At 55.8% G+C, this 24,907-nt stretch overlaps 3 protein-coding genes and 1 non-coding gene across 7 annotated transcripts; 2 read left to right on the top strand and 2 right to left on the bottom strand.

The window, feature by feature from the left end:
- The first annotated feature begins 315 nt into the window (after positions 1-315).
- Positions 316-2,831, top strand: RPS16 (ribosomal protein S16). 2 transcript variants are annotated; one of them, XM_010947230.2, is made up of 5 exons: positions 316-476; positions 614-715; positions 2,232-2,328; positions 2,439-2,486; positions 2,617-2,831. In XM_010947230.2, exons 1-5 carry the CDS (start codon positions 429-431, stop codon positions 2,760-2,762), a joined length of 441 nt encoding a protein of 146 aa, XP_010945532.1. In that variant the 5' UTR covers positions 316-428; the 3' UTR covers positions 2,763-2,831. The 2 variants fall into 2 exon arrangements, with proteins under 2 accessions (XP_010945532.1, XP_010945533.1); XM_010947231.2 differs by having other exon boundaries at positions 2,232-2,486.
- Positions 2,832-6,801: 3,970 nt separating this feature from the next.
- Positions 6,802-17,183, bottom strand: PLEKHG2 (pleckstrin homology and RhoGEF domain containing G2). Of its 3 annotated transcripts, none has more exons than XM_074369674.1 (19): positions 16,223-17,183; positions 15,430-15,553; positions 14,344-14,612; positions 14,164-14,264; positions 13,301-13,367; positions 13,124-13,170; positions 12,723-12,873; positions 12,230-12,367; positions 11,890-12,090; positions 11,356-11,448; positions 11,177-11,263; positions 10,797-10,830; positions 10,604-10,705; positions 10,436-10,483; positions 10,320-10,358; positions 10,138-10,154; positions 9,781-9,957; positions 8,748-9,672; positions 6,802-8,665 (listed from the first exon to the last, which is right to left on the bottom strand). In XM_074369674.1, the coding sequence occupies exons 2-19, from the start codon at positions 15,530-15,532 to the stop codon at positions 7,092-7,094; spliced, it is 4,173 nt and encodes a 1,390-aa protein (XP_074225775.1). In that variant the 5' UTR covers positions 15,533-15,553; positions 16,223-17,183; the 3' UTR covers positions 6,802-7,091. The 3 variants fall into 3 exon arrangements, with proteins under 3 accessions (XP_074225775.1, XP_074225774.1, XP_074225773.1); XM_074369673.1 differs by having other exon boundaries at positions 14,344-14,615; positions 15,430-15,568; XM_074369672.1 differs by having other exon boundaries at positions 14,344-14,615; positions 16,223-17,182.
- Positions 17,184-17,406: 223 nt separating this feature from the next.
- TRNAI-UAU (transfer RNA isoleucine (anticodon UAU)) lies at positions 17,407-17,500 on the top strand. The gene is made up of 2 exons: positions 17,407-17,444; positions 17,465-17,500. It is a non-coding gene; the product is annotated as a tRNA-Ile (tRNA).
- A 2,977-nt stretch (positions 17,501-20,477) lies between these two features.
- ZFP36 (ZFP36 ring finger protein) lies at positions 20,478-23,099 on the bottom strand. Its single transcript, XM_010947229.3, has 2 exons — positions 22,941-23,099; positions 20,478-22,113 (listed from the first exon to the last, which is right to left on the bottom strand). Exons 1-2 carry the CDS (start codon positions 22,962-22,964, stop codon positions 21,166-21,168), a joined length of 972 nt encoding a protein of 323 aa, XP_010945531.2. The 5' UTR covers positions 22,965-23,099; the 3' UTR covers positions 20,478-21,165.
- Positions 23,100-24,907: the final 1,808 nt, after the last annotated feature.

Consider the following 24,907-nt stretch of genomic DNA (forward strand, 5'->3'; position numbering starts at 1 on the left):
AGGAGGATTTGGGGAGGAAGATTGCCGTTGATGAGACGGTAAGACTGGATCTTTAGAAAAAGGAGCGACTCGCTTGGGATTGGGAGCGGAGGCATATAATTAAAGAGCCCAAATGCAAATAAGAACTGGAGGTGACCAATGAGGACCAAGGATATGAAGACCAGCTTGTTGTCACCGTTCTCGGGCCCTACCCAACACTCTCCAGGCCCCGCCCCCTCCACGCCCACGTCACGCCCCTTCCGCTCCTGGGCTCCACCTTCCCGCCGCCAATCCAAAGTTCCGCCCACAAGCCGTAAAGCTCCTTCCTGTCGCGACGCTGCGCACAACGCGCCTGCGCAGACCCTGAAAAGCAGACGGGGTGGCTTCTGTGCTTTCCTTTTCCGGTTGCGGCGCCGCGCGGTGAGGAGCTGTGGAGTAAGCCCGTAGCTATGCCTTCCAAGGGCCCTCTGCAGTCGGTGCAGGTCTTCGGACGCAAGGTGGGCCGGGCGCCCGATGGGAGGAGCGGGGGGAGTCCCAGGTCGGGGAGACGCCTGTGGGGAGGGGTCTGGGGTCGACGTGGGAACCAGGGCCCAGAGCTCACGTGGCTCCACTGTCGCCCCCTCGCTTTCCACAGAAGACGGCCACGGCCGTGGCTCACTGCAAACGAGGTAACGGCCTCATCAAGGTGAACGGGCGACCCCTGGAGATGATAGAACCGCGCACACTGCAGTACAAGGTGCTGGGATTCAGGACGGGTATTTGGGTTGAGTGGAGAGTTCTGGAGACGGAGATGTTGAAATAAGTGGGTTCCTGGAGTCCGTCGATCTTAGAAGCTGAGAGGTCGGGTATCTTTAGAAGCTGAGTAGGAGACAGAAGAATGGGATATTTGGCGATGGAGTCAGGTTTCAGAAGTTGTAAAAACTTGAAAGTGGAAACATAGATTGTGAAGATTAAACAGATACTTAACTGGAAGCCCATTCAATTGGGGACCAAGGTTTATGTGGTCTGATTTCTTGCAGTAAGTTAATGGGGGACGTGAGCATGTTTACATCTTACTGTCTGTTTTCATATCCAAAGTTACAGTCTTCGAGGTCAGGAATCAATGTTTTGTTCTGTGAGTAAATTGTGAGTAAAGTAAGATTTGGATTTTGTAGGTACTCAGTAAGCATTAAAGGAACAAAAACGGAATTTGGGCTTGATGTGCTTGGCTGTGCAAGGATTTCTTTCCTCCCCTCCCTTTTGGGCTTAAGTTTCTTCGGCTCGGAATAGGAAGAGCTCTGAGTCTGATTTCTGCCTCTTTTAACTATGGTACTTATGGCAGTAGTTTTCATGCTCTACCTTGAGTTAATCACCTGTCAGATGAGTAATTTTTTTTTTACCTTAAACGGCTGTTTTGAGGATGAATTAGACTCTCTGTGCAGGCTTGTTGGCACGTGTGAGGATGCATTTGTTCCCCAAAGTCTATTACTTCTAAATGTGAAGAATAACATTTACATTGCAGGGTTAGTTAAAACTTAGTAAGTTGGTGCTGAGATCCCTTTGTATAGCAGGTACTGTGTGTTGTGGCTTATTCTTAATGACTGTCAGTTTACTCGAAGGCTTTGTATGTGCAGCCTATGTTGAGTGATGGGGACACAGCAGTGACCCAGACTGGACTCAATACCGGACACTGCTCCGAAGTAGTCAGGTCTGGGGTAGGGTACCCCAGAGATGGTTTCTGGCTCAAACCTGGGCAGAAATGCCAGGGTGGGCTTAAGGGCACAGGGTTTGGGGGAGACCTGTGTGCTGAGGCCTAAAGTAGGTAAAACAAAGTAGAGTTATAGTGTAGTGATTTTTCTGAAAATCTGTAAGGCTCAAAGGGAGGGCAGAGAGCTCAGGTGGGGAAAGCACCTGATGTAGCCCACGGGTGGTTTTTCTGTTTGAGGCAGCCTTGGTGGCTGCAAAGGTTTTCCTTACCATTGGGCTACAGTGCTAGAACTCTAAGGGCCAATTTTAAAGATGTAATCAGAGTTAACAGGAGGGAACCCAGCTCAGGTTTCAGGTTGCCTTCAACAATCTCTCTTCTGTCTTGGAACCCTCCCTGCTCCACTGGCTGTGTGGAGCGTCTTCAGTAACAGCCCAACCCTCTTCTGCTAGTATTCTAAGGCCAGTGATGGCAGAAGCTACTTGGAGAGACTTTGGAGGAATGCTCAGAGAGGTGGCTCAGCTGCCCGATTGTGATCTAAAATCCTACATGCTTTGTGTTGCTCTAGCTTCTGGAACCTGTTCTGCTTCTGGGTAAGGAGCGATTTGCTGGTGTGGACATCCGGGTCCGAGTGAAGGGTGGTGGTCACGTGGCCCAGATTTACGGTGAGTCCCAGAAATGGGGCACGTGGGTGGAAGGTGGCGCTGAGAGCAAAGCCCTACCCTTGGGTGTTCACAAAGCTGATGTACCCTTTTTGTGTGTGTCTTCCTCACAGCAATACGCCAGTCCATCTCCAAAGCCTTGGTGGCCTATTATCAGAAATGTGAGTGAGAGTGGGTCCTTCCCGTCAGGTGGGTGGGGGCAAGTCAAGGACCACCTCTGGTATTTAGCCCCAGAGAGTAAAAGGACACTTCCTGGTTTATCTAAATCTTCATGCATCCTTTCATCCCCAGATGTGGATGAGGCTTCCAAGAAGGAGATCAAAGACATCCTCATCCAGTATGACCGGACCCTACTGGTAGCCGATCCCCGTCGCTGCGAATCCAAAAAGTTTGGAGGTCCTGGTGCCCGTGCTCGCTACCAGAAATCCTACCGATAAGCCCATCGTGAAGATCCGGGTTCACCTTTATAATAAAGATGGTTGTGTGATTAAAGGTTTCAAGGGCTATGCTGTGGTCTTGTGTGGTGTGTCTTTGGCTAAAAGGAGTGCAAGAAACTACCCCAGCTCACTGCTAGTCTGGGTTTTGAGCCTTTCTAGAAGCTGTGACTCTGGAGTTAGGGTAGATAGGTGGGAGCAGACCTGGTCTGTTTCCCTGTGTCTCCAGTAGAGTCCAGTGTGAGGGAATAGGGGATAGGGGCTTGCCATTGGTCATGTGGGGTATCCTTGTGGTTTGTCTTTTTTTTTCCTTTCAGTCCTTTTGTTGCTATTTTAATGACATGCAGAGAAGAGCAGGGGAAATGTGTGAGAGAATAATCTTTAACACAGAGTGAGGAGAACTGCCTGGAGTCTGAAGTCAGCAGCTAAGGGCCATCCGTGCCAATGTTGGGAGAGGAAGTTTTCTTTTTTTTAAAGTTTTTTTTGGTGGGATAATTAGGTTTATCTTTATATTTTTTTAAGTGGAGTTACTGGGAATTGAACCCAGGACCTCATGCTTGCTAAGCACACACTCTACCACTTGGGCCATACCCTCCCCCCAGAAAGGAAGTTTTCTTAATCCCAACCTGTAGTGTAGATAGGACTGAGAGCTGTGGGGGTGGGAGGGCTGTAAGCCCCTTGTGGATGATACCCCCTGACTGGTTTCACCTTCAGGATATCAATAGTAACTCCTGGGAAAACCACCTGCCCCCATGGCCTCCTTAAAGCAGGTCCCAGTTATGGTCAGGGTGGTAACTGTCCTTATGGGCCTGAGGACGGGCTTATTTGTTGTGTCTGCCATGTGGTAAGAGCTGACATATAGCAGGCTCTCAGTTGCTACCACTGGACTGTGCAGATGATAGAGCATTTCCATCGTGGAAGAAAGTTCTGTGGGATGGCGCTCGTATATGTATAGGGGAGTGAAGTATTGCTTGTGGATCACGTTGCCTTCAGTTTCTTTCCTCATTTTTATAGGAAGCTAGTGAGCATCAGTCGAGTGACGCGGGCGGGGGGAGGCGTCTGTGTGTCCCATACCAGCCTTTGCACCCACCCTGGACACAGCCATCTGCCCCCCAGTGGGGTAGGTTCCACACTACTCCCCATGCTGGGAATGCCAACAGGAACTTCATTACACACTCGAATGTTGATCAAGGGAGTTTCACCAATTTTCTTTATAAAAGAAGGAACTTACGGTTTACTGATTCACTGCCCATTGTGTGTATCTGCCCTACCTGATAGAGTAGGCACGTGTAGGGGCTGCACAGATGAGGATGTTGCTGTGGTCAAGGAAGGTTCCACGGGAGGCACTGATGTACAGGGAATGCCTACAGATAAAGTGCTTACAGATGGAGAGTGGGTTGACTGGGCTCTAACAAGATGCCAGGCTAAGCACTGTCGGACTTAATAGTCCCGTGAGGCTTCTTGTTAGCGGGGGAGAAAGTTCAGCCTGGTGGCAAAATAACCACCACACCAAGTTTTGCACTGGAGCTGGAGTTAACTCGGGTTAAATGAGGTTGGCTGGCATTAACCCAAACATCCCAAGGAGGGCAGAAGTGTCCCAAAGGCGGCAGTGGGCAGCCGCCCTTACTTACCCTTTCCAAGCCTGTCTTAACTGTAGCTCTAAAGACCAAGCTTACAAAAGGCAGGCTGTGGTAGAGCAGCCAGAAACGTCTTCCTGAGGAGGCGTTGGAACTGGGGCCATGAAGCAGAGGTAGGAGTCGGGCTGGCTGGCGGGAGGAATGGAATTTAAGGGCAGGGACCAGGGGGAGGGGTTGAGGCAAAATGAGTGCCCATGGTTTTCCCACAGGGTCCAGAGACCCCCTTATGGAGGCTTCTGGCTCCCTCCCCGAGGCACAGCTGGGACACATCCGGAGAGTCCGAGGGGGCTTGCCTCGCCTTCTCACTCCAGGCCTTGGAGTAGACAGTCCCCTTCTCCCTCCCGGCCGCCTCCTTAAATACCGGGAATTCCGGCGCCGCTGGGAGCCCAGGCTGGGCTGGGAACTTTCCTTCAGCTGGGAATGTGCAGCTGGGGGTGTCTGGGAATGTGCAGCTAGGGGTGGAGGCGGGGAGGGCCAGCCTCAGCCCTGACCTCCGGAGGCTGCAGTGGAGCAGGTCCAGGCTGCAGAGCCCGACTGGGCCCGGGCCCTGGTGTGTGACGTGGTAAACACCCAATAACTGAACAGAAGCCAGCTACTAACGTTGAGCCAGGCCTTGCTCTTTTACCCAGCTAATTAATCAACTACCTAGGGCCTTGGGAGCACAGGGCTGCAAGTCTTAAGTGGGCAAGGAATTGTTCTCTGTTGTGCTCTCCCAGTGGCAAGAACAGTGCCTGACACAGGACAGACACTCAAGTAAGTGGAGACTCAGGCTTGGCTGCGTGGATGAGCCCCAGCTCTGCTCCTTCCCACCTGTGTGACTGGGCAAGTGAGTCCCTTGTCCTCTCTGTGCCTCAGTTTCCTCATCTCTAAAGTGGAGATTAAAAGCCATCCTCACTTGCCATTTAGGGATATTGTGAGGACTCAGAGAATGAGCTTCAAATAAAGTGACTAATGCTTGGGGTATGCAGTTAGTACTCAATAACAGCATTTTTTTGCTGTTAACTGATTGTTAAAATTTCAGATTCTTAGGGTCCTGCCTTGGAGGTTCTGATTCCATGGGCTGGGACATCTGTGATTTGAACAGTGCCCTAGTGAGTCAGGCTCAAACACTTGGGAAGTGAGGATATACTCAGGGAATCTTTACAACAATCCTACACGGCAGATACTGCCATCCTCATTGTACAGATGAGGAAACTCAGGCTCGGAGGGGAGGGAAGTTACACACCAAGTCCTAGAAAAGTTGGGACTTGAACTCAGCCATAATGCTATGGTGTCTCCTCAGAATGCCAGGGAAGATCCTGAGATGATGTGCTAAATCACAACACGTTAAGTGTTCAACGAAAGAAGCTAATCTTACTGAAGAAACTGCTTTAACTGTGCTTTTCATTGGCCACTGCTGGGAGTGGGAGAGAACGATCTTAATATAAAAGCCTTTGTCTCTAAGACCTGAATTACTTTTGGGGGGTGGGGCACACTGAGGTACTGTAGAGGTCCCAAACTAGAGATGGAGTAAAGAGATCTGATGTGTGTGCGGGTAGGTCCAAGAACTGCAATACTCAGGAGGGTGGAGAGTGGTTGCTAAGAGCAGTAAGACAGATGTGGGGCATTTTTCCCAGAATCCCAAACTTGATCCATTTTGGCGTTAGCATGGAACTGTCTCTGAAGTTTTGTAGTACCAAGACCCAGAAGAACCTAATTAATGAGGAATGGATAGAGAGAGTAAAGGGGGTGGAAGGATAGTGGTACAGATGGTGGTAGGATGGTTGGCTTGAAGGGTTAGGAGATGGCTGAGTGATGAGAAGCATGAATGAACGGACAGAGATGGAAATATGGAGGAACAAATGGATGAATGGAGAGTTGGTTGGAGAAGATGGACAGGTGGGATAGTAGATGGATGAATGGACTGATGAAGAAATGGATGCTAGATGGGAGTTTGGATGAGGGGTGAATAGGGTAGAGATGGCTGAGTAAAGCAAGACATGGGTGGGGGTGTGGGGGTACATCCCAGAGGTAGAGTACATGCTTGATGTACACAAGATCCTGGGTTTTATCCCCAGTGCCTCCCTTAAGGGAGGGAAAAAAAGACACATGGGTGGGATGAAGAATTAGAAGACACACAGAGAGGAAGAGAGAGAGATGGAGAGACAGTTAAATGAATAGGTAGAGATGGCTGAGCAGATGAGATGAATGGATGATGGTGGGACCCATGAACTAGATAAATTGCTGACGGAATGAATTTCTAGGGGTCTGCTTGGAACAAAGCATCTTAACTTGGCTGTCCTGGATGGGCACCAAACAGTTCATTAACCCTCTGAAATCATACACCAAATTGCAATGGGTCCAGTTTCCAATAATTCTCAAAGGTGTCTGCGATTCCCCAAATTTTCAGAATGACTGATTCGTGCTGCAATTCCTTTCCATTCATTGTTGTCTTCTATCATCCCCCACTGCCTCCAGAATGGGAAAGACACATAATTTCAAAATATTAATAAACAAAATATTAATGACATCCCCTTTCCCATCCCTGTTGGGTTAATCCAGATAAGTAATAAGGACCATTCGCCAAGGAGCTGGGGAGTTGGAAAGTTGCAGCAATTTTCAGACGTGTGTTCAGTGTCTGGACTTCTAGGTGAATTCTGAGGGTCTGTGGCATCTAGTTGAAGTCTTTGCTTTTCAAGAAGCCCAACATCCTGGCTCACATGTGGAAAGGGGCATCAGGAGCCCCCTGGGCTCTGCGAAGGCCCACAGATTCCTGGGGGGATGCCAAGAGGGCAGGGTGGTTCAACCTGACCTGGGCTTTGGCTGGTCGTAGCCGCCCACCACCCCCGACTTGGATGTTGACCGTGGTGGCATAGCTAAGTCTTCTGGCTGGGGGCGGTGGGGGTTGGGGCTGGGGTGGCGGTGAAGGTGCCCGTGATGTGGGGGCAGAGGAGGACCAAGGGCCCCGGGAGGCCGGGAAGGCCTCTCCTCCAGGCCCCTGCCGTCGAGCCAGGCTCTGGCTGATGTATGAGGCTGCCAAGTATCTTGAGAGGGCAGCTGCGTTGGGGCCCAGGAGCTGACGGGTTGGGAGTGGGGGACTATGGGGTGGGGTCAAGTCTGAAGACCCTGGCCTGGCAACAGGAGGGACTGAGTGGCTGCCTGGTTTGGACAAAGCCATGGTGGTCTGAACTGGGGTGGGGAACAGGCCCTGACTGTCCCGGGGACCTCTTTGCTCAAGTAAAGGTGTGGCAGCTGGAACGTGGACATCTGTGGGATTCTTCTGTTCCAACAGAGGTGTCAGATTTTGAACCTGGAGGTCTGTGAGGCTATGCTCCTGCAGCAAAAGCATGGCAGCTGGACCCTGGATGTCTGGGAGGCCTCCCTCCTGTGGCAAAGGTGGGAGGGGTTGGACCCGGGTGTCCATGAGGCCCTGTGGCTGGGGCAAAGGTGTGGCAGCTGGAACTTGAAAGTCTGGGAGGTCCTGGGGCAAGGATAACGGAGAGTTGGCTGGGATCTGATGGTCTAGGTGGCTTCCATGAGCAGGCAAAGGAGAGGTCCCCAGAACCTGAATGTCTGGGAGGTCAAGTTGCGAGGGCAGTGGGGTGTCGGCTGGGATCTGACGGTCCAGGCTGCTTCCGTCTGTGAGCAAAGGGTTGACGGCTTGGCCACAGGCAGTGGCTGAAAATTGAACATCCCTGGAACCCCCTTGCTTAGTTAATGGGGTGTTGGTTGGGCTCTGGCTGTCCAGGCAGCCTTCTCGCTTGGCCACAGGAGTGGTGGCTAAAACCATGACATCAAGATAACTTTCTTGCTTGGGCAAAGCTGTGGTGGCTGGATCTTGGATGTCTACCTGGTGTCCTTGCTCAGGAAAAGAGGTGGGAGATGGAACCTGTACATCCACTTGGCTTCTCTGCTCAGGCAGAGGAGGGGTGGCAGCTGGAACCTGAATTTCCAAGTGGCCTTCTTGATCAGGAAAAGTTGTAACAGCTGGAACCTGGACACCTGGGGAGTCTTCCTTTGTGGGCAAAAGTGTGGTGGCTGGAATCTGGATATTCCAGAGGCTTCCTTGTTCAGGCAGAGGGGTAGAAGCTGGAACCTGGATGTCCAGATGGTCTTGCTCAGGCAAATTTGAAACATTTAGACCCTGGCCGCCCAGGCAGCCTCCCTGCTTAGTCAAGGGTGTGGCAGCTTGAACCTGGGTAGCAGGGCTTAGGGGGACAGATTCCTGGGCACAGGTCAGTGGGAAGGCGAGCTCACATACCAGCACATGTCCAAAGGCAGGAAGGGGCCCTGCATACAAAGAAAGGTGGATGAGTTAGGACCGATACCCCCTCTGTGGGCCACCTTTGCCGACCACACACCTGGCCCTCACCTGGCTTGGCCTGCTCGTGGGGCAGGCAGGGCAACAGCTGTGGCTGGGCCAGAGCCCGTGGCCGGCGGCGGGGGGCATTGGCCGATGCCCGGGTCTCTGCCCGCTGCATCTGCTGGATCCGCTCACTGTAAAGTCGGGCCAACTCTCGCACACGAGACGCCGACCTCTCTGAAGTTGGGGCTCCTGCCTTCCCACTTCCGCTGCCTCCACTCAGATCTGAATCTTCTAGGATCAACAATGGCTCTGGGAAACCTGGCCGGGCCAGCTGTCCCTGCTCCAGTGCCCGCCAGGCGCTCCGGATTTCTGAGCAAGAGCGGAACTCCAGCTCATCTGGGAATCCCTGATCTGGGGTGACATGCCGGGGTTGGAAATCTGGGAATGATACTCCTTCATCCTCTTCTTGTTCTGCCCTGCTTTCTGAGGAGGATTCTCCCAGTTTTCCAGAACTGCTCCCAGGGAACAGTTCTCTCCTGGTGGCTGGAGCCTCATCCGGCTCCTGCAGAGGTCCCTGGAGCCAGGAGTCACAGGGGAGGGAAGGAGTGCTGGAAAGGCTGGGAATGTCGGGGACACTAGGTATGGCTGGAAGGCAGGGCATTTCAAAAACACTGGAAATGTCAGAGAGGCTGGGAAGGCGGGGAGTTTTGGGTATTTCAGAAAGGCTGGGAATTTCAGGGAGGTTGGGTACATCAGGATCTTTGGAAAGGCTGGGAATGTCGGGAATTTCAGCTGCACTGGAACTTTCGAGCCCCTCTAGGACGTGGAGTGGGGAAGGCCCCCGGTCGTCCATATCCAGCTCTTCCTCCTCCTCCTCTTCTGAAGAGTCCCGGCTGGGCAGGGCTTGGAATGTCAGGGTATCACTGTTGTCCGGCACCTGGGTGTCGCCGGGGAACTTGGGAATGTCGTGGGAGGATGGCTGTAGTGGGCACTGAGGAAGAAGCCAAAGATATCAGGGTAAGCTGGTACCCCCGACCCTCAGTCTGGGCCTGCCCAAGCCGAGAGCCCCAAGGACACCATAATGGGATGCCTGGCTCACCCCTGGATCCCGGAGGCCCCTCTGGTTCAGCAGTTCCAGGATCTCTTCAGTGATTGAAGTCCCAGAGGGATCCAGCGTTGGGGGTCCAGTGTCCTCCAGGTCCTCAGGGGCTCCAGAAGCTAAAACTGGCGGCTGAGGCTCTAAGGGCGGGAAGAGCTCCCCATCGCTGCCAGTGTGCTGTGAGGAAGGAAAGAAAAGAGGGCAGGAGTCGAGGGCCCCCACCCCCTCCTCCCTCAGACGGAGGAATCCGGTCCCCAGCCCCCTTCTTCTTCAGGCCCAGGACTTTGGAACTCAAGCTCCCTCCTCCATCAGAACCGGGAGTCCAGTCCCCAAACCCTGTCCCAGGATATTTCTCACCTTGAGTCTAGGCTTAGCTGGGGATGACGAGATGAGAAAGAGAAAAGAGTGAGATGTAGGAACACGTGTTATTCCTTATGATTGATGAGCTGCCCCTATCACCCCTCCCTCATGAACACTGGGCGTCCCGAGGGAAGAGACAGACAGAGGGATGAACCAGGCTGGGCTGGGTGCTCACTCACCGTTCTGTGGGAACATGACATAGGGGTCCTTCAGAGGCTCTGAGGGGAGGACACAGTGATGTCAGGGGTCAGCTCTGACCCAACACCTGCCTCACTTTTAGGTGGCGGGTACTCACCAGACTGTCTGCGGCCACGGCGGGTAGTGGAGGGTCCTGGAGATGAAGCTGTGGGAGAGGCAGATCAGAACCCTGCTATGAGCCAGCTCCAGGCTCCTGGGGGACGAGGGGGCTGGGAGGAGCATTCCTGAGTCCTGGGGGAGGGGCTCAGGGGTCCATCTCCTTTACCTGTGTTCCTCCGTCCAGGGGTGAAACTTCTAGCATCTCGAGGTCGGGGAGACCCAAGTGGGGGTGTCAGGGGCTCTGGGATAGGCTTACTTTTAGGAGCACCTGCAGGGAGAGATTTAGGGCTAATAATCTACTTTTTCTTGGAAGTGATTCTTCTACTTCCACATCCTCCCCACCCCAGGCCCCAACTCACAGTGCAGGCTGTTTTCAAGGAGAACTTGTTTTGCCTGAAAGAGACAATGGTTGAGGGGGCTGGACCCTGAGCACCCCAGTCATGGTCCCATTCATGGGTGCTGCTCTGTGTCACGTGCGTTAATGACTAATCCTCACCACGACCCTATGAGGCCGGTGGTATTATTCCTCCAGATGAAGAAACTGAGGCCAGAGAGATTAAGTTACTTGCCGAAAGTCACATGGTGGAGCTGGGATTGACACCCAGGCAACCTTAATGCTGCAATTTAACAACCACATTCTGAGACAGCCTCCCTGCATTCAAAATCTTTTTGTATTATTGGGGTGGGGGGGGTGGGTGTCCAGCACTCTGAGGGCCCCCAGTGGTGGCAGGAGCTGTACCTTGGCAGGGATGGAGGCGGGGTGGTTCTCAAAGAAGAGGCGCTGGAGACAGTGAATCCACAGCCTCTTCTCTTCTTGGTTCTTGGCCTGGGGGTAGGTTGAGGGTGGAGTGGGGAGCCAGGGGTGAGGTCTCAGGGCTGGGGGGGAACCCTGCCCACCCAGCCCCAACCCATGCTCACCTGGAGCAGGTGTCGGTGCTTGGGGATGGTCAGATCGGACACCTTGAACCCTAGAGGGTCTCGAGGACTCTCACTCACACTCAGGTTGCAACACTGGGTGAGGGGCAGAGACAGGAGGCAAGCTCAGAGGCCTCAGACACATCCACATGCCTTCGTGTGCATCTGTACCCCTGCCCCCTACAAAGATGGACCCCTTTCCCTCTGTGGACCCTCCCCACCAGGCTAGGCTCAGCCCTCCCTCACCAGCCCTCCCACCATCCTCTGGATCAAGAAGGTGTGCTTCCCCCATGTAGAGGCTTCCTGGTGGCCAGATCCAGGTCCTCCCCTCCAGGCCCTCACCAGCTCTGCATCCCACTGGCCTCACCTCTCAAACCCTGCCTCCATCCTCGAACTCAAGAAAACGTGTTCCTCTGAAGCTGGATGGTCCCTTCTTGCAGACCCCACCCCCAGCCACATCATTAGGTATACAGGTACAAGTGTATAGAAGATACCGTGCCGGTAACATTCTGGCCCTGCCCCCATCCCCAAACTCACGAAGATGTGGCCCTTGTAGGTATATTCTGGCCCCCGGCGCTTGGCCACGAGCAGCATCCGTGAGAATAAAAAGAGCAGCCGTTCACCCCCTCGAAGTCGGGGGCCGCTCCCTCCACCACCTCGAAAGGCACCCTCCAGCACCAGCTCCCCGAAAGCACTGAGCTCCGGACCGGTCCAGCCACCCAGCCGCCGCTGCACCTCCTGCCAGGACCGCATCAGGCACAGCAGGCACAGAAACGCACCAGTGGGTGGTGCACACACACCAAGACAGAGGCGTTAGCTACCAGTCCATGCTGTCCCAGCCCACCCAGTGCCTTGGTACTGACCACCCTGGGGTCACCTGGAGGCGCGCAGCATGCTCCTGTTTGCGTTTCATGTCGTTGATGTACCAGGCGACCGCTGTCATGGACACAATAGCCTCCTCCACCATCTCACGGCCCCCAGTGCCCGGGCCCTCCGCCCAGTGCTTGCCAAGCTCCTGAAGGGCAGCCACCGGGCACCCAGGGAGGGAAAGACAAACAAAAGAAGAAAGAATGACAATGATAGAAGAGAAAGAGAGAGAGAGAGAGAGAGAGAGAGAGAAAGGCAGGAACAGAGATGGAGACCCAGAGATGGAGAGAGACAAACAGGCAAAGACAGGAAGTGAAATCAGCTGGGCCAGCACCCATGGCCAGCGAGACCCTTCCCCAAACTCTGGCCTAGTTTCTAGGCACTAGAGGCTTCCCCAGGCCTTGCCCAGCTTGTCCAGTGTCCACCCTCCAGATGCACCACCAGGTGGCCAATGGAAAGAGCCATGTCCCTCCCCAAGCAGCCCCCTAGGGGCCATAGCTGACCTGCAGCAGCAGATGGTACTTGAGGATGCGCTGAACAGGTTTCAGCAGGAAGCTCTGCAGGGGCAGGGAGTGGCGGAGCTGGGCCTGGCGTTCCTGCAGCCACAGGGCTGCTGGCGGAGACAGCGACAGCTCCCGGAGCAGGGCCAGGGAGCTAGGGGCACAGCACAGGTCAGGGGGACTAGAGGCTCCAGTGGGCAAGGCTGGGAGGGGCTGGGGAATGGCCAAGGTTTGGGAACCTTCAGGGGCCGGCAGCGGTCAGGGGCTGGTTAGGGAGAGGGCAGTTACTCTCATGGTCTAGTGGGGGCTGAAGCTGGCTGGCCGGGTCGGGGTGGAGGGAGACTGGCTGGCACATCAGCTTGTGGGCCCAGCCTGGGGTCCAGCAGGGGCTCCTCGCCCCTCACCTCGGGTAGTTCATGCAGTACAACGTGTAGATGTCAAAATCCTCACTCTGTGGGCAACAAGGGAGTCAAGGAGACCTCAGTTCGCAACTCCCCACAACCTGCCTCCCCGCCCCAACCCATGCCTTGCCCAGGCCTGGTCCCCCTTCACCCAGGCCCCAGCCCAGGCCCTCAACTCACCCTCTGCACGAAGCACTCGGCAATGCCCCCGGCACTGCTGCTGCTCTCCAGGTCCTCCAGGAGCTCACTGAGGGGGAGAGAGGCCAGGTGAGGGACTGCCCTGGCCTCTGTGGTCCCCCACGGGAGGATTCCAGGAGGCTGCAGTCTCAGTGGCTGCCAGGATCTTTCAAAGGGGTGTCATGTCCAGACCAAAGGTACTCTGATTGCAACATGGGAGATCGCAACCTGCTCAGACTTTGTCCTGGGTCAGCGCGATGTTCCTCAGGCTGAAACCCTGTCACAGCTGGCATGAGCCTGGGGGTCTCATGTCATGACCCAGGGAGATGTGTGTCAGGGTGTTCAGAACCATGATAACCTTAAGATCCTACTGTGACCCTGAGGTCTTGTCACAATTCACAGACATCCTGCAATAACTTTAATTAAGCATCTTTAAGACACTCAGGTGTCATGATCCTTGGATTTCAGCATCCTCCTCATTGGGTGGCCAACCATCCTGGTTTGTCTGGTACAGAGGGTTACCCTGGGATGAGGTGGTCACACAATGTTCACACTGTCACGATCCTCGGCCCCACCTAAGTCTTGGATTCGCTGCAATCCCAGACCCACGCTAGACCCATCTCAATGCCTGGACTCATCCCAGTATTTGGACTACATCTGGGTCCTCAGGCTCCTATCTGCCTCACTCTTCCACCACTCTGGACTTTCACTCCCCCTCATGATCTCTGCCCAACTGTACAACACCCCATGTTCTAGCCTGGACAAGGTGCTATGGGGCTCCCAGGTTTGAGTTAGAACAGAGCCTGCCTCCCTGAACACCCCCCTCCGCCCCAGCCAGTGCCCTGCCCATCCCACCCGTCCCTGACCTGCTGAACTCGTAGATGTCCTCGATGTTGGCAAATAGCGTGCCCACCTGCTCGGCGCTCAGCCCCAGGACCCCGCCGTTCAGCAGAGGGCCCAGGTAGTCCTGTGGGGATGACTGGGGTTACGAGGGTGGAGGCACTGGCCGAGGTCCCCCACTGCACTTGGGGACCTGCCCACCTCACCTCCACGATGCTGCGGAGGTCCCGGACATAGGCCCGCTCTGTCTCCACAATCTCGCGGGCCACACGCTCCAGCCTCGAGGGTTTCGCTGAACCGGGGGTCCCCACAGGTGACAGATGCAGGCGGATGGGGGGCCCTGGAAGGGGCTCCGGCCTGGAGGCTGAGCAGGCTGGGGCAGGCCCTGGGGCCGGGTCCCCCTCAGAGCCCACTGTGCTCAGAGATGTGGAACTTCCAGAACCCCGGGGGGAGGCCATGGCGGGGGTGGCAGGGGCTGCTGGGGGTGTGGAGCAAGAAATCAGGGGGTCTTTCCCCACACACTCCCCCACCCACCCCTGGTCATCCACCTCTCCCATGGGTTCCCTTCTCCCCCAAATGCCCTCCCTGCGTCCAGCCCTGTCCTCTCCCATGAGGGTCGTCTCTGGACTTCTGGCCTCCATTCTTCCAATCTCCCTCCATGCGTCAGTTTGGGAGAGCTTTACAAATTCACCTGTCTGACTCACTCCCACAAGTATAACCCATTCCTGCCCTCAGGGATATAATCTAAACTACTCAGGTCCACAGGGCCCTGTGCAAGGTGGCCATTACAGACCATTCCAGTCTGTTCTCTTCCCAAGCCACACCACCTTACACTCTGGACTCTAGTCACACTCAAACTTCTTTCAGTTACTTAAATAAGTAGCCCCGTCACCTCTGTGCTCTTGCACATACTGTTCTCTCTGTGAGGAGGCTGGGGGACCGGATGCCAGGGTCCTTGCCTCTCTCAACTCATTCCTCCTCATCTTTTAATTCTCAGTTTAGATATCCCCTCCTCCAGGAAGCCTCCTTTGACCTCCCAGACTGGATTCCCAAAGCCTCCTGGGCTTTCTCCATCCCAGCTCTGGCCCCTCTGTGCTGGGCTTCCCAGTCTGGACTATCATGGTCTGGGGATGGGTCCGTCTCCCCACCAGATGTGGAGCTCTGTGCAGGCAGGGCTGAGGGCGTCTTGGTCAGCCTGTGTTGCCAGCACTGCCCAGCACTGGGCCAGCCCCAGAGGGCTGCAGTGTCTTGAGTGATGCCCGGCAGACTCCCACCCTCCCTCGCAGGCTCACCTGTCTGAGTCTCACACACAGCTGCACAGTCACAGGCTTCACCCCTGCGGCCAAGGCTAGGGCTGGGTTTAGACAGGCCCAGTCCACGGGCTCCCTCAGGCATGGCTGAGTGGATCCGCAGCTTCTGCAGAAAGACCCCCTTCTTGGATATCAGGACCCCATAAGCCTCCTTGCCCCCCCCCCCCCAGACTAGGGGCTGAGAACTAGGAGTGTGGTCTAAATCCAGGGAGGGGGTCCTGGGAGTAACTAAAAAGGGAGACAGAGACAAAGTGACAGAAGGAAAGGGACAAGGAGCTTTAACACTGAAAAAAGATGGATGGAAAGGAGGAGACAAAGGAGAGTGAAGCGAGCAAAAGAGTCGCCGAAGCCCCGAGTCTAGTGTGTCTGCGGCCGGAGGCTCAGGGATCCTGGGAACTTTTGGGCTCTGGCTGGAGCCGAGGGCCAGGGGCAGGGCTGGGAAAAAGCCGTAGGCGGGAGGCCGCAGGGTCCCAGGGGAGGGCGGAGGAGGCTGGGGGACCGGATGCCAGGGTCCTGCAGACGGCTCCCTCCCCCGCGAACGGCTGCGAGCTAGGGCGCTGGCCCTGAGTCCTCGACCCTCTCCAGCCAGTCCCTCCGCGATCCGCTCACTGTCCCCATCGCCGCAGCTCCCGCCGAGCGCCTCCCTACACCCCTCTAGCCCCCAACTCCCGCCGGCGCCTCCGCTCGCCCCCCGCCGGCACGCCCCCTCATTGTTCAGCTGCAGCGGCGCCGCCCCCTCCCCCAGCCCGGTGGGGCCCCTCGCCTTCCCCCTCACCTCCCCTGGAGTCTCCAGCCCCGAACCGAGGCAGCCCGGCTCCTATTCGACTCGAGCACGGTCCCCGGGGAGGCGCAGAGCCGGGGCTCCTGGGTCTCTGCAAGTCAGGGGCGTAAACTTCGAGCTTTTAGGCTCCGAGAACCAGAATCCGGCGTCTTTCGGAGATTGGGGGACAGTGGTCCGAATTTCTTTGGTCCTCTAAATGGAAGATGCTGGGAGTCTCGGCTCTTGAGTCTCAGTTGGGGGTGTTGGGGGCCCAAATTCCTGAGTCTTCTAGATGGGGCAGTGAGGGGACCCGAATTCCTGTGAGTTCCCTAACTCTAGGAACAGGGATTAAACCACTTCCAGGCGGGAGCGCAGGGTGTCCCAAATTCCAGAGTCCTCTTGAAGTAGTGGGCGCTTCAACCCAAAACGGGCTGATTGAGGCGCTAGGCGTCTGTAACTCAAGTTCCTCCAACCCCGGGAGTCTTGGGCTCAGCTTTCTGGGAAACCCCAGAGGGAATCTCCAGTCTGGGATCCTAAATTCTTCGAAACCGGGTGCAGGAAGCTCAGCCTCCAGGGTCGCACGGGGCTAATGTCCCGGATCCCGGCACCTCCAGGAGGGGGCGCTGGGCACCTGGATATCTGGGGTCCTCTAGCCTGGACGCCGGGGCTTGGGCTTCGGGGTCTCTCAAGACGCGGTGCAGAGATTCGGGCGGCTGGAGTCTGAGACTCTGGACCCGTCAGGCTCCGGGATGGGTGGCACGGGGCTCAGGCGGCGGCGGCGCCACATCTATGGCCGGAAAGTCTGGTCCTAGCTGTGGGGCGGGGGGCGGTCGCCTGGGGCTTCCCCTCCCCCCAGCCGCCCAGGCTCATATCCTGTTCCCGCCCGCGGGGGGGAGGGGCCGCCTTCCGGCCGGCCAGTCAGTGAAGGGTTAAGACCCCCTCCTCCCCGGATTCTGAATATTCATAAGAAGGCGCGTCCCAGGCAGGCTACACCCCCACATTCCTAACGCCTCGCGGACTTTTCCCTTTTACAGCAAGAGCCTTGGAGGCGTGAGAATCCGGAAATGGTGACGTACTTGCTCCTATTAGCCAACCCGAAGATTCTTTTTGGTATATGCAAGAACAAGGCGGGGCTGGCTCAGCGAGGTCACGTGGCCACGAATGACTGAAGGACCCCGCTGCGTAAGGGTGCGGCCGAGGCTCCAGTGGCGCAATCGGTTAGCGCGCGGTACTTATATAGCAGTGCTGAGCGGAGCGATGCCGAGGTTGTGAGTTCGATCCTCACCTGGAGCAATTTTAACTTTCTATAAATTTCTATGAATCTATACATCTTTTTAATCAACCCAAACAACTACATCGTTTAGAGGAGTGAACATTTCGATTTTCGGGATTTTTCAAGCTGTAAAGACTGCTGGGTCTGGCGACGATTGGTTACGGAGTGTTTTGTGTGGTGAGGTACCATTTTCCTCTTGGCCGCCAGGGGGTGGTATCGCCTCTTAGATGCCTGGACATTTAATTGACTGCAAATACCAGTTTAAGACTTCTGTAAATGATGTCAGGCTGTAGGTCCTCCGCAAAATGTGTATATGATGACACTGCCTCTTTCTCCATCTTTCTCTGTCTTGGATTTTCCCCTCCCCCCAGTCTTATTGAGGTAAAATTGCCACGTAACACTGTTAGTCCAAGGTGTACATGATTTAAAATTGTATAAATGTAAAATTGTAAAAATGTATAAATTGTGAAATGATTACCACGATATATGTAGTCAACATCAATTACCTCACATAGTTACTACTTTTTTCCCTGTGTCTTGGAATTTTCTCTTTCCCTCTCCATTTCTGAATCAATTTCTTTTTTTTCAACAAATCCTGAAATTTATGACCATTAATGTGACCGGTTTCTGTTTAGGGTTAGGTGTGAGTAATACAGCAGTGAACAAGACAAATTCCAAGTCCCTGCCCCTGAGGATTTGACATTCTAGTGCAGGGGGCAGATAACTACAAACGTAAGATCTAAGTACATTTTGTATGTTACGTGATGGTAAACCTCATGGAAAAAGTCGAGCAAGGTAGGGAGGATGGGGGTTGCCATAATAGTACTCAGAGACCATCTTACTGAGAAGACATTTGAGCAGAGACCTGAATGAGGAGAGTGAGCCATGGGGGAGTATTCCAGGCAGAGGGAACAGCCAGTGCAAAGGTCCTGTGACTGAAACATGTCAGACATGTTGGTGAAAGCCAGAGTGACTAGAGCAAGAGTGACCAAAGATGAGAGCCAAGCTGTGTAGGCTGGTAAAGACTTAGGACTTTGGCTTTTCCGTGATCTGACTCAGGTGTCATGACAGATTTCTTTTGGTTGTCGGGGAGCGGGGGAGAGTGGGGAGGAGACCGAGGGCAGGGGCCTGAGCCAGGAGACCAGGAAGGGGCTGCCATGATGGTTCAGATGGGAGATGGTGCTGGATAGCATCAGGGTGGGGGCCAGAGGAGGAGGCAGGAGGGTGGACTGTAGATCTCATTATAAAGTGAATCAGACAGGACTGCTGCTGGATTGGGGTGCGGGTATGAGAAAGTCAAGGGGACCGACTCACAGGTAGCTGGTGGTAGGTGCCATTTTCTCAAATGAGGATTTGTTTAGAAGAAGCAGAGAATCTGTTTTTGCTAAGGGAAGGACCGGAGATGTGTTTCTTCTTGTTATTTCAGTGTCTGTAAGTGTCTCTGTGTGGTTTGCACTTCCTCTCTGCACCCCCAATGTCTCTGGATCTCTGGGTTTCTGTTTCTCTTTCCCAACCCTCTTCCCCAAGTATGGGGACCTGAGCCCTTTCCCACAAGGTGGGGGGGGGGGTCCTGAAAGAGAAGATCAAAGGTCAGGGCCTGCCATTGGGCAAGGGAAAAGGGCTAATGCAGAGAGGGCAAGGTGTCAGGAGGGGACGGGAGAAGGGAAAGGGACTACAAGGGACGAAAAGCACACTCACAGGTTATAGGGTGGGGAGGGAGGTGGAACCCAGGAGGTGAGTGGGAGAGGGGGAGAAGGGAAAGGAGGAGGAGAACTAGAAGGGAAGAGAAAGTGGGTAAAGGACAGGGGATGGGGGTCAGGAATGGAAGGAGATTAAAAACGGGAAGGGGAGAGGCGAGCTGGGGGAGGGGAAGAGTTATAAAGAGGGTGGAGGAAGAAGGGGAGGGAAAGGGCAGCGCAGAAGGGTCCAGCGGGGAGGAACTGAGAGAGGGGAGGAGGGCCAAGAGAGGAAAGTGGGGAGAGAGGAAAAAGAGGGCGAAAGAGACGAGAGGTCGAGGAAGAAGGGGCTGCGGCGGAAGCCGGGCGGGGAGCAGGCGCTGACGCGGGGCGGCTTCCGGGCGCAGGGCGCGCGGCTCCTCCGCCCCAGGGTGGCTCTCGCCGCCTCTTGCCTTGTATGGTCCGAGGACGCTGTTCTCCCGGGGCCACACCCCGACGCCGCCGAGACCCACATACCCTGGCTCGCGACCGCGACCCCCGACCCCACCTAGAACGCGGGGCCGCGCTTCCACCGCTCAGAACTGTCGAGAGCCTGCAATCCCGAACTTCTTCGAAGCCCGACAGGGCAAGATTCTGGAATTCCGAAGTTCTAGGGGCCCAGAAAGCTTGAGGCTACAATTCTGCGATTCCTAAACGTTCTGAGACACCACCTATCTAAGTTCTAAGTCGCCGAGAGTCTTACTCTGAGATTCCAAAATGTTGAGATTTTACAATCCTGAGGCTTTCACGCTCCCCCCTCCAAGATTCCGAAAGCCTGAATTCCCCGCTCACCACCTCCAGTCCTGGAAGGCCGGGCGGCGGGACCCCGGCCGCCCCGGCTTCCGGGACAACCCCTCCCCCACGGCTGCGCCGGCTGCCCCCGCCCGCGCTGGGCTCGCGCCCCGGCACATTCCGTCCTCCCCACTCCACCCCGCCCTCCTCCCTCGGCCCCGTGGGGACGGAAACATCCAGTCCCCGCCCGCGCCTGGCCGAGAGCTGGGTCAAGGAGCCCATCGGGACAGGAGCGCCGGCCCCCCTACCCCCGCCCTGGGAACTGGCTCTCCCGGTTCCAACCGGGTGACCTCACCTGGCCCCGCCCTCTCAGGTGAACGGCCGGACCAGGTGACGTCACTTCCTGCCAGGTAAGCAACGCTGGCGGCTGGGCCCCGGGAAGGTTCGGAGGAGCTATCCATAGATTCTACCCCATTTCTTAAAAAAAAGGCCACACCATCCTACCCTCTCCTCTCACAGCCTCTAGACCGCAGGAAAGCCAGGATTCCAGTTTACACACCGATTTCTTTTATTTAAAAATTCCAAAAAACACAAAAATAAACTTTTAACAATATATTACTTAATATATTATTATAGTATACTTAATTATTTAATCATTTCCCATATTACAAAAAAGAGGAAGAAAAATACAAGGGAAGCAGACGACCCAATATATATAAATACTATAAAATCTATTAGAATAAATAAAGTCGTCATAAATAAAGGGCCTAAAGGCAGGGGCAGGTAGTGGGGAGCACAGGGGGCTGGCAATGGCTTTGGCTACTTGCTTTTGGAGGGAAATTTGAGCACCAGGATTCCCCTTCAGGGGAGGCTCAGGTCACTGTCTGACACTGGAACCTCAGGATCTAGGAAAAATTGAAAGGGGGCATTGGGAGCCTATTATTCACAGCATTGGGCAAGGGAAAGGTGGGAGAGTTAGAGGGCTCACTGCCTCCCTCAAATTTGCTACATCTTTTTTTAAGACCCCAGAAAACACTCCTCCCAACACCATGAACACTGAGCTTGCACACTGGGGACCTGCCCCAGCGTACGGTCAGGGGAGTGAGTTAATGCACTTTGGTAGGTGGGGGGGAGCTACTTAATTCAGAGTCCCTTGGTTCCCCACAGCCCTGGAACCCCTAGCATAAGAGAAATGGCCCCCCTCAAGATCCAGCTGATCTGTACTGGGTAGGCATTTGTCACTCAGAAACGGAGATACGATTGAAGATGGGGAGTCGCCGGGGGGCTGCAGGTGGCTGGGGTGGCCCAAAAACCCCAGCCTCAAAGACAGGCGAGTCAGATCCCCCCAAGCTGCTGCCGCTGCTGGCATATTCGTCGGGATCAGATCCCAGGGAGTGTGCAGAGGGGCTCCGTGCCAGGCCGCCCAAGGGCCCCCAGACGCTGCTGGGGGTGGCCCTTCGGCAGGAAGGGCAACAGGCTGGGGTGGGGTCCCTTCGGGCCACAGGGGTCCCAGGGGCAGCAGAGAAAGCAGAGGGTGAAAGTGGAAGGTCCCCAGGTGGTGGTGGTGGGGAGCTGGAGGGCGAGAAGGAGCATGAGGACAGAGAAGGACCTGCTAGGCCTGCTGGTGGTGGCGAGGGTCGGCGGCCTGAAGGCAGGCCTGAGAAGCTGATGCTCTGGCGCAGCACGTGGGGGTGGCCGGAGGCAGCCAGGTCCTCGCTGAGGTTGTGGATGAAGTGGCAGCGCGAGCCGTAGGGGCAGCGGCCCTGGAGGTAGAACTTGTGGCAGAGTTCCGTCTTGTACTTGGGGTGGCGACTGGCCTGGCGCAGCTCTCCCAGGCCATGGGCAAACTGGCACTTGGCTCCATAGCGGCAGCGCCCGCTCTCAGAGAAGGTCCGACATAGCTCAGTCTTGTAGCGGGATGAGGTGGTGGGGGTCGCAGTAGGTGAGGTGGGCGACAGCTCAGGGCCTGGGCGGGGAGCCAGGGGTGCGAAGCCTGGGGGTGGGGGCACCCAGCCGCAGCTGCGACCCTCCACCAGGCTGGTGGAGCGGCCAGGCAGCCGGGCAGCGACCCCAGCCGGGCTGGAGTCAGATGAACTGAGGCTCCAGGGTCCCGAGGAGGCCCAGACCGGGCTGGACTCAGTCTCTCCATGGTCGGATGGCAGGTCAGGGCTCAGCGACAGGAGGCTCTGTGGGAACAGGGATCGGTTAAGACACCGAAAATGCAGGGTGACGCCCCGCCCCAGCTGCAGGGCACCCAAGAGCTTGCCAGTCCGGTTTGTGGGCTCCTGACCTGAGCCCCACCCACCCGCAGACACCCGTGGGTTCCGGATCGCAAGAATCCCGATTTGGAGGTTCTGAGTTTATTCGCGACTGAAGTCTATCCCAAGGGATCCAAGGAACCCAGCTCCCACCGCTGGATCAAGAGGGGCCCTTAAGTCAGGGGACACAACTCTTTTCCAGTTTTAAGCCTCTGGGTCTCTCGGGATCTGATTCCGCACGTCGGGTTCTCCAGTCTCACAACTGGAGGAGCGGACAAAATTAACCTAGGAGTCCCGATCTCTTCTGTTTTAGAGTTCCCAGAGTCGTCCTCTGGGTCAGGGAGTGGAGAGACAGAATTCGGTTCCCCTGTACCCTGAGACTCCAGCCCCAGAAACGCCTCCGCGCAAAACCGCGCCCTCAGCAACTACAGGGGTAAGCCAGGTGTGGGGCCATTTCCGCCTCCAGACAGCCCCAATCTGAGAAAAGTCCTTCAGCTTTCCATCTCCGAGGGCCGTCCCACTCATGTTTTCGCCGAGACCCGAAAGTCACGGGCTCCATTTTCACCTCCAGAGGATGACACTGGTCTTAAAGGGGAGGCAGGGACCCCGGGCCAGAATGTCAGGCAGGCGTAAAGGAACTTCAATTTGAGAAGGAAGCCAGGAGTCCCGGGCGGGAGTTTATGGCGCTAGAGAGCCCTAGTTGGAGAAGGGAGTCAAGCAAGAGGAACCCGAGGTGCCGGTCAGCGGGGGCTCACCTCGTAGATGGCGGTGAGATCCATGGCGCGGCGGATGGCCGAAGGCTGAATGGACGGCCGAACGTGGGAGCGCTGGAGACAGGCTGCGGCTAGCTGGAAGAGCCGCCGCTTTTATCCAGCCGTTGGGGGCGGGGCCGGGGGGCGGGCCCTGGAGGGCAGGCCCAGGAGGGCAGGCCCAGGAGGGGCGCTTCCCGGACGCGCGACCCCAGCGCAGCCCGCCAGGTCCCCGCCGGGGCCCGGGCGGAGGAGGACCCGGCCCGGACTCGCCAGAACCTGGCCCGTTGGCGGTCGCGACCCCTCGGGGAGTGCGTGGGGTGGCGGTGTCGGCTCAGTTTTCAAGGCTCGAGACTGAGGCGCTCAGAAGGGAACTGGGACGGAGGTGGGGGAAGGGCTCCTGGGGGAATTGACTAGGGCAGAGGCCGAGAGGGCGTGTGCATGAGAGACCGACCGACGGGGGCGGGGAGAGGCGCAGAGAGAGCTAGAGAGAGAAGTGATGGAACGCAAAGAAAAAACAGGGAGAGACACACAGGGAGACATGCACAGAGAGGGAGAGACAGGGTAAGGAGAAGAAGGGAGGTGAGAAGGCATCCTAGAAAAGTGATAAGAGACAGTTCCAGAGAGACAAATTCAGAGCGAGAAAGGGGAGGGAGGGTCACATAAAGAAACAGAAAAAAGAAGACACGGAGAAACAAATATCCATAGGGAATCCGCTGGAGCAAAGCGGGGAGAGGAGACCAGCAGGCTTGGTGGAGAATTCTCTCCTGAGACTTGCCAATCTGGTACAGTCTCGCTCTCAGATCCAGAGACCTGGACCGCCCTCCCCTCCCCCACTCACGGGGTTTAGGGGGCTGGGGTCCCAGATACCTGGCAAGGCTGGAAAGGGGCCTCCTTTCCTATTTCAGGGCAGCTGTGACTTCTCACCCTCACGCAGATAATGGCATTTCTGATCGCTTCTTCTGGGCTAGGCACTGTTGCATGAAAGTGCTTTACATACATTAACTCAGGGAAGTATTATTATGCCCATTTTATACACGAGGAGACTCAAGCCGAGAGGCCAAGTTATTCTGCAGTTGGTAAATGGGAGCAGCCTATAATACCAGGGCCTTAAATTATGTTAAGAGTTCACACTCAGAGAAAACTCAAGATTGGAAAGGGGGAGGTCTTTTATTATGGTGGAGGGTTTCCTTGGTGGAAAGGTGTCTGGAGAGGGAAGAAATGGGTCATCCCCAACTGATGGTCGGATGGATGTCTTATAAGGAGGTGTGCCTTGAGAGAACTTTAAATTTGCAGAAGTCACTCCCCTTATTTACAGGTCTTTTACTGACAAAGGGTTGCCCTGAGACTTTCTTAAGATCTGGAGAAAATAACTAATTTTTAAAGAAGGTCTTGGTGAGCTGGTTGCCCTCACGGGGGTAGAAATAAATCATTGCCACAGAGTGCAGTTATAATGGTTGAAAAGTTCATTCTTGCAAGGCTGCAACTGCAGACTGCGGGCTTGTGTTGAGGTGGGGAGATTCTGCTAGGCATGCGGCTTACTCGTCGGACAGAGCACGGGGGAATCCCTGGTGCGGCGCTTTCTGGTGCCGAGGGGCCTTCCCAGCCGGTCCCGTGAGCTGCGGGCGGCTCTGGCACGGTTGCAGCCTCCCTCTAGCCTGTGACTCACTCGCTAGGGGCGGGGGAGGGGGGCTTCCTGGAAGCCGTGACGAGGAGGCTCGGCCCGGACGCCCGGGTTCCTCTCTGTAACCAGGGCTTCTGTCTCCTGTAAACAGAGGCTCGAGGACTACGGGAAAAGGGGGAATGGGGAGGTGCCTGGCACCCGCCGCCCGTTTGGGCTCTAAAATCCCTGTGCCGCTAGCAGGACTAAGGCAGCGGTAAAACCAGAGGGATGGTGGGGCCACCCTGGGGTACCCGGTGTCCAGCTTGGCTCTGGCCGCGATCTTGGAGGAAGGATACCAATTTCGATTCCC

Source organism: Camelus bactrianus, chromosome 9 (genome assembly GCF_048773025.1).
Source record: "Camelus bactrianus isolate YW-2024 breed Bactrian camel chromosome 9, ASM4877302v1, whole genome shotgun sequence".
Lineage (NCBI taxonomy): Eukaryota > Metazoa > Chordata > Mammalia > Artiodactyla > Camelidae > Camelus > Camelus bactrianus.